The following is a 19347-nucleotide window of genomic DNA, read 5'->3' on the forward strand; positions in this document are numbered from 1 at the left end:
GAAGCGAGGAGAATTGTTGGGTTTGCTTACCACTTCTGGATCGGCCTGTCGGGCAGAAGGATATTGGAGATGGGTGGATAAGATTTGATTCACATTTGTTGGAGAGGTTCGCAGTTGTTATTAGACCTGACCTATCACACTGTCTCACTATGTCTCTCACAGATATTGGAATCCATGGAGCTGAGAACCAGACAACCACTATTCAGGAGAACATGGAGAAGATTGTGCCACCTTAGACAGCCAGTCAAAGAAATGGTTTGATGTTTCTATGAACACGTTTATAAGTGAATATGCCAGATGGACGCAATTCAACTCAACTGAATCCTCCCAGACTCAAAAGGCTTGGAAAACATTCAGAGATGTGTGAAAGAGCTGTCATCTTTAAATATATATTCCATGCTCTTTCAAAGTCACTTCAATCCCCTTGCCTCCCAGTCTGATGCTCAGTTCAAACTTCAGCAAGTCATCTTGACCATGTCTACAAGCCTAAAGGCATTGAGTTGCTGCCTTGTGATGGACTGATTATCTATTTGTAATATAAAGCCATTGAACAGGTGCTCCTAATACAGTGGCCATTAAATGCTGAAAATCAGGTTGATATGCTGCTTTTTGAAGTCTACAAAGGATCATACATTATGAAAATTAAACCTTGAGCAAATGTCTATACGCTGTATGGTGTTGCAGAAGATTAACCATGATAATTGTATGGCTTTCGTGTTCATCTGACTTTTTCAAAAATAGACATTTTTTGACTCATCTGTCATTTATGTGACTATATTTTGTTAAAATGTAATAATAGTAATATTCCTCTTAATGGAGGGGTGACATTGATCCCCTGATGTGACCTTATATGAATATGGGTTTCGACTTTAACTGAAGAGTGATTGTTTTTATTGTTATTGTTGTTGGCGGGGGGGGGTATTTATTTAGATGATTTTAAACCAAACCATGTTTTCTTTATCAAAAATACAACTATAGATAAAAATGTAGATTTAAAGAAATGTCATATTCATGCTCCTTTTAATAGGGCCAATCTCATACCATCAGTACTGAGTCCTAATAGAAACACATGTTAGGTAGATACAAATAGGATTTGAAAAGATGAGAACTATAAAACAAACACTGGATAAAAACAAATGAGCTTCTGAATGAAAATCAACACATTTATTAACAGTACATTTTTTTTATTTTGTTAAAAAAATTGAATGTCGTATATATACATATAAGAATATCAGACTATATAACCAGGCCTGCTCACAGTAACAAACGGACAATAATAACAACATATGCAATATCTGTCTACCTCATAAACATCCTACCTGCTTTTTTTGCACAGTTTTTCTTTCTTTTCTCGTACTGCACTACTTTTATTTTCATTCCAATGTATATACTGTTTATATTTTGTAATTATATATTGTTTACTTTTTTTCACACTTTCGCTGCATGTGCTGCACAAAGCCAATTTCCCCATTGAGGGAGGAATAAAGGACAATCTAATCTAATCTAAAGAAATAGTGAGATTAATTTGTGACTTTCCTAGTGAGAACAGGAAAAGGGGGATTAGCATCAAAACCTTGCTCACTTCTTTGTAATTCCTTTAATCACTAAACGACTGCCTGTGTCAATATGGAAAGTATAATAATGTCAGAGGTGTTAAGTAACGAAGTACAAATACTTTGTTACCTAACTTAAGTAGAAATTTTGGTTATCTATACTTCACTGGAGTAATTATTTTTCAGACGACTGTTTACTTTTACTCCTTACATTTTCACACAATTATCTGTACTTTTTACTCCTTACATTTTAAAAACAGCCTTGTTACTATTTCATTTCGGCCTTTAAAAAAAAAACTATCCAGTTAAATTGCGCCATCCGGATAGTGTGAATTTGGTTGTGGTTGTAGCACAGATGTTCTTGTCCAGTTTTGTTCTTACATCCGTTGCCCTCAGATTCCTGCAACTAAACTTGGATGAACATTCCAATAAAGGTTAGGATAAATGATAACATGCCTCTGAAGTTTTACTTTTTGCACCATTACAATACTTATAGTCATCATATCTTCTGCTCTCTGAAACACATGTTAATGCTCAATAGTACACCTATATGGTTCTTTAATATATTTGCATTATACTAAGATGCATTCATTTTCAATGGCTTTTGTCCTTAATGGCTTTTTCCCCCCTTACATTACTTTTACTTTTATACTTTAAGTAGTTTTGAAACCAGTACTTTTATACTTTTACTTGAGTAAAAAACTTCCGTTGGAGTATTTTTAAACTCTAGTATCTATACTTCTACCTGAATAATGAATGTGAATACTTTTGACACCTCTGCTTCTTTGTAATTCCTTTAATCACTAAACTGCCTGTGTCAATATGGACAGTATAATAATGTAAGATATACCGCATCACCACTAGAGGACCTTGACTCCGCCCCGCCCCCCGGACGCGGAAGCTGATTGGTCAGTTTTCCCCGCCCACTTCGGTTCGTCGTCCAATCACATCTTACGTTGCTTTGTTGTCGTACGTGCGCCGACAGCGGAGCTGAACAACCGGGGGAAGCTACCTGCTAAAAACCAACACAACAAGGTACATTTTCAGCTCTCAGAGTCGTATTTTCCATCTCTTCAAGAAATATTTACGTACATGTTATATTCCAATGATATTCATGCAGTTTTGTGATGTGATCTAAGCACTAGAAAGGATTAAACTGAAGCGAGGCCTCACGTCGTAGGTTGTGTGAATCGGTCCAGAAGGTTAGCCGTTAGCAGTCATGCTAGCATGACACGTTCAGCATGACAGATAATACATGTCAGTACAACAAATATCTGCATGAACTGTCGGTTTAAGACACTCAGATGTCCGAAACTATATACATATATGTACGCTTGGTATTTGTGAACGTATTATCAATGTGCTTTTGACATATAAGGCCATTAGCCTTGATATTGTACCGGTAATGTTGCATGTTTCAAAATGCAAATATGAATTCAATATTATAGTTGTATTGTTTTTTTATCCACCATAATGGCGAGTGCTTGATTTTTTTTTTAATTAATTTTTTTCTTAACCAGCAACATATTTTTAGTATTTACTTCGCAAGATTTACAGTCATTTGGTGTAGATTTCGAGACATTCATGTAATTATTATTATTATTTTTTTTTTTTTTTTGTATTGAACATACAATAACACAGTATCATAAAATTTTCTCGTAAGGACATTAATACATTTTAAACATGAAGTGGAATGTTGTCATCAAGTATAAGCCATGTACAATATATATATATATATATATATATATATATATATGTATATGTATATGTAGAAATGAAACAAGACAAAACAAACAAAAAGGGGTTGTTATTTTAAAATACAAGTAAAAACATTTGCATATATTTTCAAAATCAGGCAAAACAAAAACCATAACAAAATAGGAGCAAGGTCTGAGGCATCTATTCTAAGTAATAACCAACTTCTCAATTCTTTCCAGAAGTTTCTGGACACAGGACATAAGAAAAACATATGATCTAAAGTTTCATCTGCTGCATTACAGAAAGTACACAGGTCAACTTCAAACTTAAATTTTTTTAAGAAATTCTGCAACTGGGTAGACTTTATGAGGTATCTTAAAGTGAGTTTCTTTCATCTTTGGGGAAATAGGCCATTTAATATATTTAGAGTGAGCTTTTCCCAACATAGAGTCGTTCATGTAATTATATTACTATCCTTTATTTCTTGGTTGTTTGAGGTCGTCGCAGTGTTTTGTTTGATTCTCGCAAGTAATTTTAGGAAGGCGAAAGGTCAAGGTTTAAAGGCAAGTTTATTTGTATAGCACAGTTCAACACAAGGTGATTCAAAGTGCTTTACATCGACATTAAAAGCAGAAAGACACAACTAAACAGTAAATAACAAATAAAATGATAAGAAAAGAGGTAACATAATAAAAAGCAAATGTTGTTAAAGAATAAGGGCAGTAGAGTAACCGCGGTTGAATTGGTTTGATATTGGATATTATGAATTAAACACCCATAAAACTTGTGATACATACCACTGATTGTTTTCATTAAACCTCATTAAATCAGCCAATAATATGATTTTATAATAATTACTCTCTTGTGATATATAGTCTAGATCACCATGAACACATCACAAGCAATATGACCAAAATCAGTGGTATGTATCACAAGTTTTATGGGTGTTGAATTGATTAAACCACATTAAATCAGCCCATATATATGATTTTTAAATCAGCCCATGTATATGCCCATATATATGATTTTTTAATAATTACTGTTTGTGATATATAGTCTAGATGACCATGAACACATCACAAGTGGTTTGACCAAAATCAGTGGTATGTATCACAAGTTTTATGGGTGTTGAATTCATAATATCCAATATCAAACCAATTCAACCGCGGCAGTAGAGTACAGCAGGTAAGTATTTAATTTAAGAGTACGCTTCAGTAAACGGTAATGTTTTTAGGCCTGATTTAAAGGAGCTGACAGTTGGAGCAGACCTCAGGTCTACAGGAAGTTTGTTCCACCGGTGAGGAGCAGAATAACTGAACGCTGCCTCACCTTGCTTGGTTCTGGTTCTTGGGAAACACAACAAACCAGATCCAGATGAACCTCAGGGGTCTGGGAGCTTCATAGGAACTAACAGGTCCAGCATGTATTTTGGTCCAAGACCATTCAGTGCTTTGTAGACCAGCAGTAAGATTTTAAACTCTATCCTTTGACTCACTGGAAGCCAGTGTAGCGATTTCATGACCGGTGTAATATGTTTCATCACTTAAAACACAGCATTGACTCTCAATCCTACACCTTGATCTCGCACATTAACTACTGTCTTACCAGCTGGTCGCAGACAGGTAGGACCGCATTACAATCAGTGGAAAAACTTTATAAGCAGGCTTTGAAAACATTGGATAAAAAGTCTAATTTATATCGTCATTGTAATATTTTAACTAAATATGTTTTTTTAAACTGGGGAAATATGATTAAGTTTGCAGACATTTTACTTGTTTATAAAATCCTTCATGGTCTGCCCCCCCACCCCCCCCCCCTCCACTCAATGAGTTTATTAAGCAAAATCAAAACTCATCTACCAGAGTTGCAACCAAAGGAGATTGTAAAACTGCATGTAGAAAAAGTGCCTTTGGGCAGTCAGCCTTTTCCTATCGAGCAGCTCGTACCTGGAACACTATACCCATACAACTAAGGAACATCACATCTCTTTATTCCTTCTCTAAAAACTTAAAACAGTGGTTACTGGATAATCAAACATGCTGTCATAATCTGGTATAGGGGTCAGGTTATTGTTTTTACTACCTGTGTGAGCTAATGTGTTTGTGTGCTATAGTTCTTCATTTATGTTGTTTGTCATTATTCAGAGTGTCATGGTTTTACTAATTGTTTGTACTCTGTGTTTTAGTGTGTTCTTTTTCAATGTTTTTTTATATATACCATCAACCTGCCAGGGACTGCAGATGTAAATTAGCCTGGCACAAATCTGGCACATTTACATGATGGACTCAGTGCTCATGTCAATTAATGTGCGTTGTCCCTTTTTAAATAAATAAATGTCACCGTAGTATCTTTCATGCTGAGCAGGTAAACAATGTACGTGTGATAACAAGGACACTAACAGCCTACAGGAAGGACAAGGAGGGCTCAGTGATTTACATGTAAATTGAACCCCTCACAAAAATAAAAGAGCCATGTACATCAAATTACATTCCTATAACAAATGTAGTACATGTCTAAATATGGAGATTAGTGTTTAGCTAAAAACATTAGTTGCAGATCATAATAAACTGTTGCATCTTTATGTACAGGTATATATTAAAAAAAAAGCTAAAAGGAAAAAAGCTAATTCAAGAGTGTAACTCAATATGTAACTGTGTCAAATAATTTTTTTTTTTTTTCTCAGCTATGTCAAAAATTTGGAGCAAGTTCAAACAAAATGGGACAGTTGTAAAAGGAAGCAAATAGATAAAAGAAGGAAACTGTCAAAGTGTTGGAGCAGAAGATAAACAGCAACATATCTAAAAAAAAAATCCACAACAAAGGACTTCAAAATCAAATAAAAAGATACAAAACTTCTGTTTGAGACATAGCTGTAAGGTACTGGCTAGGGTAAAGGAATATGCATACAGAAAAGCTAAACATAAACCATTATTAGTACCAGAAAAGAGGAAAACAAAGTCACACATTTCTGTCAAAGTTACATGGTTGTCATTAACGCTACATTGAAAGCACATGAGCATGAACATGAGCCTATTTCCTCAATTAGTCAAAAGTGTGTTTGTGGATAATGAAGTCTTTCACGATGATAATTCATTTAGCTACAAAGCAAGGATCTAAGACTTTTATGCAGTCAAATGCCTATCAAGCCAATGGATCTCAGAGTGATTTAAATTATGGTATTAAAAAGAAAGAAAGAGAAAAAGACCCATGACAAGGCTCCATCCTGTAAAAAGCTGATCCGTCAGCGTCTACACAGAAAAGTCAGAACCTGATTTATGAAGAGTATTGTTTTTCATTAATGGTGCCCATTCCTCAAAGAATCATAAAATACAAATGAGGTTCAAAAAAGGACCAATTATGCTTATTCTTAATACACTCTCTTTGTTTTTTCCCCCTCTTGATTGAATGTTTCCATAATTGCTCAGGTCCATCCACCATGCAGGTTTCTGTGAATCTGCATTCCCAACCATGGACTGTGTTTCACATTGTTATTAAACATTGTTAAATTACATCCCTAAAAATGTGTGCTTGGGCTTCTCACATTTGGACTTGTACATTTGCAGGATTCTTTGAAATTATACACGATATCTGCAATTCTGCTTGGAATTTCAAGCCTTGAAAAGACCTTCTTCCTAGGAAAGGTTCTTGTGGTTGTAATGCAGGTGTAAATTAGGCTTGGTGGTGAACTCTTTCAACTTCATTAAAGCTGAGCAATAATTGTGCAGAATGAAATAGTGAAGCTTTAGATTTTGTAAATGATGGTACTGTTACTTCATCATCTGCAGTAAAATAATGTCAATTATCACAAATAATGCTTTTTGCAGAACAGTTGTTTGCAGTGATTTTTTTTGTTGTTGTGTATTTATTTACAGGTACGTGTTTAATTTAATTCAAAAGGCTCATAGCAGAGATAGATGAAGACATTAAATCCTAGTTGAGTATGTTGGAGAGTTCACTGTTAAGCCTGTTTGGGACATGGAGTAAAATAATGTACAGAATTAGAATATTGTGCCTTCCTAATCCAAATGTATATGCTTCTATCTAATGTATTTTTTTCTTTTATAGAAAGTTTTATTCATGTAAACTCACTTTTATAATAAAAATAGCAAAAATAATAATAATAAGATTCAATCTTAGGTTTTACTACAGATTACATTTGTTGACATTCTGATATTGGTACATGGTAACAAGACAACTGATGAGCAAAATGAAAAGGCAATAAAACAATTACTTAAAGCAATCACCTAAAGCCAACAATAAAGAATGTATTGCATTGATGAACTGCATATGGTTTAGCTTTTGGAAATCTGTACAAATATTACTCATCAATTAATGTTATAAATTCACAAGTTGATTGATTTTTAAGGTAATAATTTGTTACTGTTCAGTGACTGACTGGGCACCACAACAGCAATATTTTGCATCGTCCATTGAGTGGGTCCATAAATGTCTCATCCCATATTTTAGTGATGTAAACTTTAGTTTGTCCTTCCTTTTTAATAGACAAATACAAAAAGATCAAATGAAGCCTCAGATTCAGATAAATTTTAATAAGCGCTGTTTCTCAAACATATAGTGGGTTAATTTGTTTGGTTGCAACACATGTCTGCTCATCTGTACATCTTGTCTGGAAACATGCTCTTTGGCCCTCCTTTGCAGGTGGTCTAGTCTAGTGGGATGAGCATGTGTTCACCTAAATGTGACAGAGTTATAGCTGTACAAAATGTTCATCCCATCAGTACTGAGAACCAAGAAGAAAAAGACACAAGCAGACTAGTGCTAGCACACCAGTCGGTTTTCAGACTCTGTTGCATTAATTTTACAAAGTGGCCTCAGGTAATGAAGCCAGACTGATGCAACAGCAATGATTTTATCATGAATTTGTAATACTAGCTTCCCTAGTGTCCCAGGAAACGTCTCCTGGGATCTAAGATATTAAAATATGCCATCAAAGTCAACAGAAAAAACTGCTCCTAACGCTGTCGTGTTTGTTAGTTGAGGCAACATCAAACTGGAGGGAAGCAGCCTCTAACTGATGTCCAATATGTTTGTCTGGTTTGAAAGATAGCGTGTGGAAAACACCGACGTGAGGTGTTAGGTCAAGTAATGGTCCACATTTTTTTATTTTTTCTGTCTGGGAGTACCATCTTCTAAATATTTGCCTGAAGCAGAGGGAGATTCACTTCAATACTCGGATAATTATTCTGGTTTTGCTTTCAGCTCAAAGTGCATTTGCATCATGTTTCTTTGCAGGGAATGGCTTAATGAATATGCATGCTACTTTGCATTCATTACACTTGTTGGTCACAATGGTGCTACCCAGTCCTACTCTTCCATTACCTGTGTGGCTCTTCAGGTTGCTTGTAGGTTTGGAGCTTTGGAAAAGACTCCCAGGCTGTCAGATGTTAAACAAAAGGGCAATAGTGCTTGTTTATATGAATGTCTTTTAGTGACTGGACTGTTTGAAAGAGCTCAACATGATGTCAGAATCTGTATAAATGGAGAATTGCATTTAGAGTATTTTTGTGGAAAGAAAAATGTCATTATATCCCATAAATAGCAATGTTAAGCAAATAAGACAAAATGAATGCCTTGATTAGTATCTTACTGGCTCTGCTGCTCTTCTGTAGTATACTTGTCTGATGGGTCATCTTTGTCGCTGATATCAGATGGAGGTGGAGCAGATTCTGTCTCTGTCAGGCCCAGCTCTGGCCCAGGCTGTCAGCTCTCTGTTGGAGACGCCAGGACTCTATGTTTTCTCTGACATCCTGGAACTGCCAAACGTCAGAGAGGTAAACACACTCTCACAATTTCTCTCCTTCACACTTGGCACAGGAAAACAGAAGACCCAGTTTCACCAGTATAATCAAAGACTCATGTCAGTCCTCAAATGTCATATGTTGTATGTAAATTGAAATTAAGTTTGTGCTTTAACAATGTAAACCGCTCTATTCTCTTCCTTTTGCACACACAGGCTGATCAGAGACAGAAAAATATATATATTACATGTTAAACTTGCATCGGAATACGCTGTTGATTTTTAATTTGGAAACAAATACTGGTGTTCAAGGAGTTTTGTTTTTTTTCTGAGTAAGTGTCCATCGTCTCAGTAAAGTCCTGGAACGAACAGAGAAAACATTAGAGCAGTGGGAATATTTGCCAAGGTTTGGGGCATTTTTAATGAATTTAACAGTCTAATTGCATTCGTCCTAATTTGCTAAATGTCGGTAATGTGGTTTTTGTGCTAGAATAAAATAGAAGACCAACACGATTGCAGAGGTCTGAAATTTGATGTCTGAGGACAGCAGGAATTAAATTTGCAGCATTGTGTTCATACACAGAAAAGAAACTAGCCAGGTCCTAATAGCTATTGAGGAAGATGGAGATTTTATTAGGCTTTAGACGAAGTGAAAATTTTGAAGCAGCTTAAGAACATGTATACTGAGGTTATAACCTTCTTCTTCTTCTTCTTCTTGTTCTTGTTCTTCAATACTTGTCTTATTACACCACTAATCAAAGAAAGGAGTTTAATCTAGTCTCTTCAACAGATTTACATCTCACTTTATTTCTACTTTATGTTTAGATCTGCTGATAATATTGGCTAATAATAAATTTGTCCTCCCATAAAGCCTCTCCCTTGCAGGAAAAAGTTATGCTTCCACTTCCAGAGTCTTCTCATCACACAATATATTGTTCAGCCAAAAAGAATAAAACATTCTCATTTAATTTTTTTTCTTCATACACATTCAACATTTGTCAAATCAGTGTGACAATTACGATAGGAATTATAGTGCAGCTAGCTCCATTTTTAGTCATAGTACACACCCATCAAAAATGAAACAGTGCTGTAGGATAACACATTTACACCTGGGAGAATATTACAAAATCACAGGTGTGTTTTGTTTGTAATATGCAAAACAATTTGAAATGCAATTAATAAACAAATTAGTTAGTCTTTTATAAAAAAAAAAGACTGTGCATGATTTGAGCAAGGATCTAAAATGTATTCAGATTCAAAAGATCTCCAGAAACAAGGAGATGAATGAAACATGAATGCACCCGTCCTCAAGGCTAATTCAGATATTTATGGATATACTCATTCAAATCAGGGTTATGTAGATGTCACCTTTAAAGTTTTTAACTTTGTATAGATGAATTACAGTTGCTTAGTTCTTGCTTATTATAAACTGCAGCATCATTTTTTTTCCTGAATCTTTCCTCCAAACTACAGATGGAGAATGGCCCTCATGCACCGGTGTATCAGCTCCTGAACCTCTTTGCCTATGGAACCTACTGCGACTACAAAGGTATTGCACTTCTAGCACTATGTAAATAAGTAATAGGTAACCCTGCAACTCTTTTATTGAGCTGTATTTCTTTGCAGTCAGGCATGCACCTTAACAACAAGGCATTGAAAATTCTCACATGAGACACTGAGGACAATCTATTAACAGATAAACAAAGCGCTTTTATAGGATTCTGCAAGTTTTCACAAAGTGTTGTTTTATTCTGATAGTTGTCTGTGTCACAGCAACACTTGGACGGTAAATTAATCTTTTGTGACTTAATTTGCCCTCTTATATAATGCAAAAGGAAGTTTCACAAAGAATTTGAATGTCAGTTGTGTTGTGACGTGATCAAGCTATAGCTTTGAAAATATTTTTTGTGTTTCCCTTCCTTTTGAGTTATGTTGTCAGGAAGGACATTAACTTTCATAGGGCTGTGTAGTGGAGCCCTTAGAGGAGCTGTCAGAGCTGCTGTCTCAGGGGGGCCTGGGTCCTGTCACCAAGGGAGAAAGTCTGCAGGAGACATGGTCCTTAAGTCCATGTTACTCCTGACTTCCTCCCAGCTCTGTTCCTGACTTCTTAAATAGCTCCAAACTAACCTGCAAGTCACTGTAACATTACTCTTTAAAGTAATAAATAGCCTCACAAAAACAGTTGACAGAAGTCAAAATGACATTACTCTGGTATATCTTTCCCGTTGTGTCTTTCATTCATCTTTATGTATTATATCTTTTCTATTTAGAGAGAGAAGCCTCTCTTCCGGAGTTGACCCCAGCACAGAGAAACAAACTGCGTCATCTGTCAATCATTAGCTTGGCTTCCAACCTCAAGGTAAACCCTCATGATTTCTTCAATTAGTCACGTTTTGAAAGTGCAGAAGACATTTAATTTGTATACATTTTCTTTCCTTTCTAAAATGTCAGCAGCCAAAATATACTTGTAGACCTGTAAGACTCAATCAATTAGAGATATATGATACTTTTTATTTTTGAATAGGAATTTTCAGCTTTATTCTGGCTGGTTACGTTCATATGATTTCAGTTGATTTTGGTAATTAAAGCTTTTAGTGTATTTAAAACCAAACCAACAGCAGAACCCAAAGTTTTATTTTTCAGACCCACCTTTCAAGTATAAGATGAGGAACAGTGTTACTTCTCCTTTGCACTTTCCAACTGCAGTGTACCTCTCTTTATGCCCTTTTCTTTCTCAGCTCCTGATAAATAATAGATTCATTATCCTCCCCAACATGGTCCTTTTTTTCCTCTAGCTTTATCTCGCTTTCCATTAACATTACTCCTTTCACTCCTGCCCCCTGTTTCTCTCCTTAATGCGTACCTGCTCTTTCTGTATGTTCGCTTGAACTCACTAATTGCACAGTGATGGATTGTTAAATTTCAGACTTCTTTCATTTTCCACTGGCAGTGACATTTAGACAAATGAGCATATTTCTAAATGTAACATTTTCAGTAATTAAATTTGCTACTTATTTACCTAGACCTTTTGCCGGGGGAAAAAAGTGGGTGTGTGAGGATTAAAGTCATTTCATGTCTTTATTTTCTCTCTCAGTGCCTGCCATATTCGCTGCTCCTTGAGCAGCTTGAGCTGAAGAATGTGCGGGAACTGGAGGACCTGTTGATTGAGGCCGTTTACTGTGACATCATCCAGGGCAAACTAGACCAGAGAAACCAGCAGGTGGAGGTAGACTGCAGCGTAGGTCGTGACCTCGGCCCCAACGAGCTCCCAAACATAATCAACACACTGCAGGAGTGGTCAGTATCCCTGGTTTCCGTGCACACATTCAAGATTTAGCACTTAGTTTTGTTTTGGGGTTTGTTCTGATTCAGTCTACTTCCACCACCCTCCACCGGTTTTCTTTCCTCTCTCAGGTGTACAGGGTGTGAAGCTGTGCTTTGTGGTATTGAGGAACAGGTCTCGAGGGCAAACCAATATAGAGAGAGCCAATTAAAGGTCAAAGTCCAAGTGGAAACAGAGGTGAGTCCTTCATCCCTGCAGGCTCCAGAAAATTCTGAAATATGTCTTCTTCTTTTTTTTTTCTTGGCATCTAATTTATAGCTCCTGGCTTCCAGTGTTATTTCAGTTTCTTCTTGACTGCCTATTTCCTTTTTTTTTTTCCCCATCTGCTTGTTTTAATCTTCCCTTCTGTTGAAAGTGGCTTCTTGCAGTGTAAATGATGGGAGACAATGTCCATATGTAATTAAACTTTTGTTTTAAGTACATCACATTAATATTTAAGCAGGTACAAATCTCTTATATCTCTCCAAAAAAAAAATCTTTGATATATTTCTGAAGCAAATTTATCTCATGTTACACTTATGCTGTGGAATTCTGTCTTTGCAAACGAGCGTCATACCACAGACGGACTGTGGAAACACAAATGCATTATATTCTAAATACAGGGTACTTGAGACAATGTTAGAGATGTGAGTTTCACTGAGCGAAGGATTTGATTGCATTCATAATTTACCTATTCATAATTTGACACATCTAGCCTTTTAGTGTCTCGCATACTCAAATAACTTTATAACTGTACGTATCAACATTTTCAATCAATAAATTCAATAAGTAAAATTCAGTCTTTGATTTAGTACTTAAGAAATTATCTTAATTTCTAATAATTGTCTTGTGAGTCATTAGGGCTGGGCTATATGACCTCAAATCAATATCACGATAAATTGGGCGGTTTTACCTCTAACGATAAATGCACGATAAACGCAATGGTATGGTGTACCTTTTGTCGCTACTTTCATGATGCGTTTAAACCCTGTACGTCGAATGTCTCCCTCCCAGTGTCAGTATCGATCTTTCTTCAGAAGGAACAAATTTGACTGTATCAAATAGTGTTTTATTTATTCTATAACAAAGAAAAACACTGTAGTAGCCATTGTCTATTCACAATATTCATGCTATATTAAATAATTTGTCTTTGTGCTGTATTAATTATCATTATTATTATATTATTGATAGCAGTGGTCTCATTCTGCTCTAAACAAACAAAAAAAATTCAATAAAGAAAGACAAATTTAGCCCCAAATTGGCCCCCCTGAACAGTGGTGATTTGTGTTTCCCTGTTAGTGTTTGTGTGTGTTTAAGAGTGATGTGTGTTGTAATTTAGGTTACCTCCGCTAAGCATTCATGGAACGCTTGAAGCTCAAACTCAGACCTTACCCGGCAACAAAAATAAATCTATTTTCTGATTGGCTGAGCTTTTCACTGAGCATACCTTGACTTGTTTGCAGGGGGTTTGTTGGAATTACTATGCGGTAAAGTTAATTTCTCAGCGTGAGAAATGCCATGTGTGGCGTGAGAGCGTGTGAAGTTGTTGAAATGCGCGAGTCTCACACTCAATGCGTGAGACTTGAGAGCCCTGTTATTTTGTCTGTGGCTATGTCAGCCACTTCTTCGTTTCAACCATCAGTCATTTACTTCTCGTTCAGACTGGATGGATGAAGTCACATGATCACACACACGCTGTACATTGTCTTGATGGGGAAGGAAATCAGCACAGTGTCAAAACAGACAAAAAGATGTTAATTTTCCTTTTTTTTTAATCACAACACCGGTGACGTCAGTGACGGTAAATTTTTGGTTTATCTCAGTAATAAAATCAGTTGTGTCCATATGACACATGAATAATTTGCCTTTACCTGGTTAGTCTAACTGTAGAGTGCAGCTATCTGAAAATTGTAGGTACAGCAGGTGGTGAGTGAAAATTGAGGTTTATGTAGACGTCACCTTTAGAGTAGTTCAGAATGAGCATTCATGGGAGTATTCAGTTCTGCAGACACCGTTCTGTCTCACGCTGACATACAAACGCAGGGAAAAGCAGCAGCCTACCTGAAACAGTGCAAATTAAGGAGCCCGTATCTTACTAGCGAAGCAGGTGCATTTCTAACCTATTGAGAGGAAATAGAAATATCAGCTATTGCTTTTGAGGTTCACAGTCGGCACCAGGATCATGAAGGGTCATTGAAGCCTAACACACAGCAGTTGCCCCATGTCAGCATAAGAAGGGCGTCCCGTACAATCACTGTGGCTCTGCTTTGATAACTCACACAGACCTAACACCACGTCAGTGGGATTACACACAACATGCAGGCATTGTGCATTGAGAAATAATCTTTAATAAGAGTGGTGTGTTTCCAGATACTGGCTTGCACTTGTGCAGAGAGTTTATGTTCCGGCTTAGACCTCTTCCCCTCTGTTACTACCTCTACGTTGGAACAGAAGTGCAACAGACATACGCTGCCATTGTAGGTTGGGGTTATTCACGTAGTAAATGAGGAAGACTGGCAGTGGAAAAGTTCTGCTTTGAAAGTGAAACCATAAGAGGCTACAATAAGATTTATGGGGAAATTGTCTAATGACCAGTTACACAGCCTACTGTCCAGACCTTTAATATCGTAAATTATCCTGCTTTCAGAAAATTATAATGTCTTAGTGACACAAGTTAGGGTATGTTCATTAAAACAGATGATAACATATTAAAAAACAAAGAAGAAAACACTAAAAAGCTAAAGCTAAAGGTTTTGGCTCACTTTTTAGGTTTAGGTTCCAGATCATCCAAGATTTCCTCCTGTAGCATATTCATATATTTGTTACAATACATGTGAGCAAAATCAGCTATCAACTTTAAGGCAGTTGATTTCTGCTTTGAATCTGCAGAAAACTACCTGCAGTCTCAGAAAGACAATGTTAGCCAGAGCCTTCCTACCACCTTAAATGTTGGAGCAACAAATCCTGACTATCTGCAGGATAGTGATGCTTTGCAGCTAATATGCTTCAATTATGAGGAACTGATGGAATGAAAAGCTAGCGCAAGCTATGAGAAGAAGTAAGCATAAGCAAACTGGAGACGACAGTAGAAGTGTTAGCTGTTCTCGGCTGGCTGGCTGAGGCGGAGCTGCAAGCAGCTCATTTCTAATATCATTCATAGCAGTTGAATATGAATATATTACCAAACCGATACTTCTACTTGCATGCAACCTTGTTGTATAGCTTCTTCCTCCTCTTCAAGAGGGCCGTGGCGTTGACTGATCCTAGCATGTATGGCTGATTTACCCCAATATTAGAACATGCCATTTTTGGAGGGGACGACACAGAAGAGTCCAATTCGCTGGTGGTGGGATGTGAGGATGGAGCTGGATTCGCATATTCATAGATCCACATTCAATGAATAAGGCAAAAGGTGTATAACCCCAGCCTTTTCAGGGCCTTGAGAGGTTTTTGTGCTTAAAAACTTGAGTTATTTGATTTTTGAGGAAACGAAAAGTGTTTTAGAGGATTAGTACCTGAATTGCAATAACAACCACAGTGTCTAATGATGATAATGACCTCCACACCTTCTTTTGGAGTTTTACTAAATTTTAATGTAATATAGCAACATAAGTGAGCAAGTTGATTGCCCTGTTTAGACCAGAAAATGACAAATTAAGTCATGTACTATAATTTAGTGTAGGTTGCAAACTCTTAATAATGTTGAGAATTGAGTCGTCCACATCTGCAGTGCAGTGCATCTTAAATGAGACATTTCCAAACCTCAAGGACATTCCTCTTAATCTGACTCAGACTGCTGAAGCATTGTACAATCAGCTTTATGTAAACTAATCACTTCATTTATACACGAAGTCACTTTGGAGGGTTTTCTCAGAGATGAATGACCTGTGTGACCAGAAACGGTTAAGAGTATTGCAATTTGTTTCATCACTCAACCAACAATCAGCAATGACACTAAAATCACTGGGAGCCCCCCCGACACCCAAAACAGCTCTGACCCAGCTTTCCCCTTCAAAGTTTGACACAAAGAGGTTGGTAGCGGATGATTCCTGTCCTGTGGGCTGCAGGGTGGACCGACTGGGGATCAGTGCCGCAGTGTATCTTGCAGATTATTGATCACACATTGCTCTGAGGCTGGTTAAACTCCATGGGCTTTTAGTTGTCTCCAGCGATGTCACTGAGTAGCTTTTATGGTGCAACGGGGCACATAGGGCCATAGTCAGTTGTGCTTGGTCCACAGCAATGTGATAGATAGATAATATATGCATAAACGGGCACTGTGTGATAGGGTGTAAATGGGTTAATAAGAAATACATGAAGCCCTTTTGTATAAATTAAAAAAAAAGACAAAAACCAAGAAGAAAACTGCCAAGACCACTTACTATTAAACTTTTTAATGTCGTGGCTGACTGATTTGTGGTCTTCTGATGATTGTTTTAAGACTTCTCAGGAAAATAAAATGTATGAAATATGTAAACTTGAAGTTTAAATCTCCTAAATTTTTCTCCATCAGGTGTCAAACTTGCAGAAGACGTTAAAGGCCAGCGCGGCCTCTCCATCATCAGGCCCCGCCCCTGCCGGAGCTGCGTCCAATCAGGACGCTGACCAGCCTGCCGAGCCACGAGACCCCGCCTCCTCCCAGGAACCACGGCAGCCGGGCAAAAAGAGTTCAAAGGTGAAAGGGTGAGTACCACCACTTCATCTTTAGTATTTTCTGGTCGTGCCCAACAAAAAGCTAAATATATTCCACACGGATGAAACACTGGCACAGCTGGATTTTTATAGCTTTTTAGACAAATGGAACCACTTGGACTTTGCATAGATATTGCATGAATTTTTCTTGCAAGGCTAAACATTTCCCAAACTGAGTGTTTGGTCATGTAAAATAATGTTCTGAAATGATGTTTTATTCATAATCCAGAGTTTGTGTTTAGTTTGTTTCCTCTTTAAGCAAGAAATGTTATTCATTACCACAAGGCAAAAAACAACAAAAAGCTGCATCTGTTTTTTTTTCTCTCTCCATTAAATGTGTTTCATCTTAACTCCTCCTTTTATTTAACATATAAAGAACTTTGTGGTTTTGCAAAGTGCTCTGTATATTTGAATCTCCCTACCCTAAGCTGTAACTTTAGTATTATAAATAACATTTCAAATGTGTAAAGACTTTAGTTTTGTGTTTGTGTTGGAAACAAAAGTTAATTCCACGGATAAGCACTGTATCTCCTGTTCTACAATAAAAAGTAAAGAAGCGAGCTGCCCATTTTAGTGGTTTGATTGCCTTTGACAGGAAGGGTATCTGCATGAAATAGCTTTATTATCAGATACACATCAGCGTTTCGCAGCAGTGCTATAAACCTCCTCAGTAAATCTCTTCCTCTGCTCTTCCATCCGGTCATATCACCGATGGCTAATTTCACATCTGTCCTGAATTGTAAAATGTCACTGGATATAAAAGATGCCCCGTGCGCTTGCTTCCTGAAAGAACTGTTTCCCCCTCCAGTGATCAGCCGAAATGTTTCATGTGTCTGCTATTTATGTTCCTGGTGAACAAAAAGCAGTGATTATTTTCTGTCTGTCACATTTTTTAAAAAGCAGAGTCCTACAGTTTTCATAATTCAGCAGTGTGCTCATTCAAAGACGATCCACTCTGTGTTTTTTAAAATCCAAATTAATGATAGCTTAACCTCAATCCTCAAATGTAAAATGAGTTTTGACATCATTTCTTTATAAAGCTATTTAAAGGATGGGACCGATAGTGTTGCATTATAATTAGCATTAGTTTCTTTTGCCAAAATTCCTATTAATTTACAGAAATAGAAAATCCACTCAGATCATTTCCAAAATAATGATATTAATTTTAAATATTTTAACACAGACTCTCGCATGAAGACTGGGAATGTGTTTGTTCAGTAGAACCAGCTGAACGTAAAAAAACCAAATTATTGAAATAAGTCCCAGAGTATCAATTGAATGTTTGTGAATGTGTCCCACCCAGGCTGCGCGGCAGTGGGAAGATCTGGTCCAAGTCTAACTGAGGACAACTGGGATGTGGGGGACAGCAACACTGATGGACACTTGCTTATTTACGGACACATTGGTATGTTGTTGGACAGAGGAATACTTTTAGGTAATGAGACATTTCTTCATGGATACCCTCTTCACTTGTACGTCTGCAATACAACCGCAGAGCTTCACCGGAAGCGTTTCCTTGTCAGTGAATCTCAACTTTCAGAAACACGTCTGACTTGTGGATGAAACAGGTGTGACATTCATTCTCGCAGTTGTCAAAAGCCTGACAGGCAGACTGTCGGTGTAAATACACAGCGCTTGTAACACAGGAAGACAGAATAGCCTGAAGAAGGAGCCGGTTGCTTTAGATCATAAACAAGATCAGTGTTTTTGACGCTTAGGTTTGTGTGTATCTCTGCTCTTTCGGTTTAGATTAACTCTATGTTGCTTTGTGATTCTTTTTTTTCCCCCTTTATGCTGAGTTGACGCTTGTACAAAAACAGAATAAAGAATTTCAAGAAAATAAAAGGAAGCCTTCTACATATCTGGACTGTCTTATTAACGTCACTGTCACTTCTTTTATTAAATGCGCTTCAAAGTGAATCTCTGGAGGACGCAGTGCTAAATGTTAACTCGCAGAAAGGGGCTACCCGTTAGGAGGTCAAGTCATTAATTAGGGCATGTCCCCAAAGAGATAAATGTATTATAGAGCTGAGGCTTCCCCTGTGCACTACCAGCTTGGCTAGACACACATACCCACACAACAAGGGCATTCATATTTCACATGGCTGTGTTTTGCCCAGAGCTTCTATTTCGATGTCAGAATTTCCTGCCACTCTTCCCGGTATCTCCCATTATGCTGTCAAAATCACCTTCATCATGCACACCCCATCCATCTCCTCGCTTGATTCTGTTTCTTCTAAATTGCACTTAAACTGCAGCTTCATTCTGCATGACATTAATGGTGGCAATTAGCTGACCAGCAGCCACGGTGACATGCAAACAGA

General features: G+C 37.2%; 1 protein-coding gene across 1 annotated transcript; it reads left to right on the forward strand.

Moving 5' to 3' along the window:
- The first annotated feature begins 2511 nt into the window (after positions 1-2511).
- cops7a (COP9 constitutive photomorphogenic homolog subunit 7A) lies at positions 2512-18868 on the forward strand. Its single transcript, XM_061718438.1, has 8 exons — positions 2512-2588; positions 8921-9043; positions 10483-10558; positions 11280-11368; positions 12104-12306; positions 12424-12529; positions 16845-17014; positions 18327-18868. The coding sequence occupies exons 2-8, from the start codon at positions 8921-8923 to the stop codon at positions 18364-18366; spliced, it is 807 nt and encodes a 268-aa protein (XP_061574422.1). The 5' UTR covers positions 2512-2588; the 3' UTR covers positions 18367-18868.
- Positions 18869-19347: the final 479 nt, after the last annotated feature.

This window comes from Cololabis saira, chromosome 3 (assembly GCF_033807715.1).
Source record: "Cololabis saira isolate AMF1-May2022 chromosome 3, fColSai1.1, whole genome shotgun sequence".
Lineage (NCBI taxonomy): Eukaryota > Metazoa > Chordata > Actinopteri > Beloniformes > Belonidae > Cololabis > Cololabis saira.

Excerpts from the sequence above, each read along its gene's own strand:
- cops7a (XM_061718438.1), top strand. The coding sequence starts at position 8,921 with ATGGAGGTGGAGCAGATTCTGTCTCTGTCAGGCCCAGCTCTGGCCCAG. Across the intron at positions 11,369-12,103 it reads GCTTGGCTTCCAACCTCAAG|TGCCTGCCATATTCGCTGCT; the intron begins GTAAACCCTCAT and ends TTTCTCTCTCAG. Across the intron at positions 12,307-12,423 it reads ATCAACACACTGCAGGAGTG|GTGTACAGGGTGTGAAGCTG; the intron begins GTCAGTATCCCT and ends TTCCTCTCTCAG.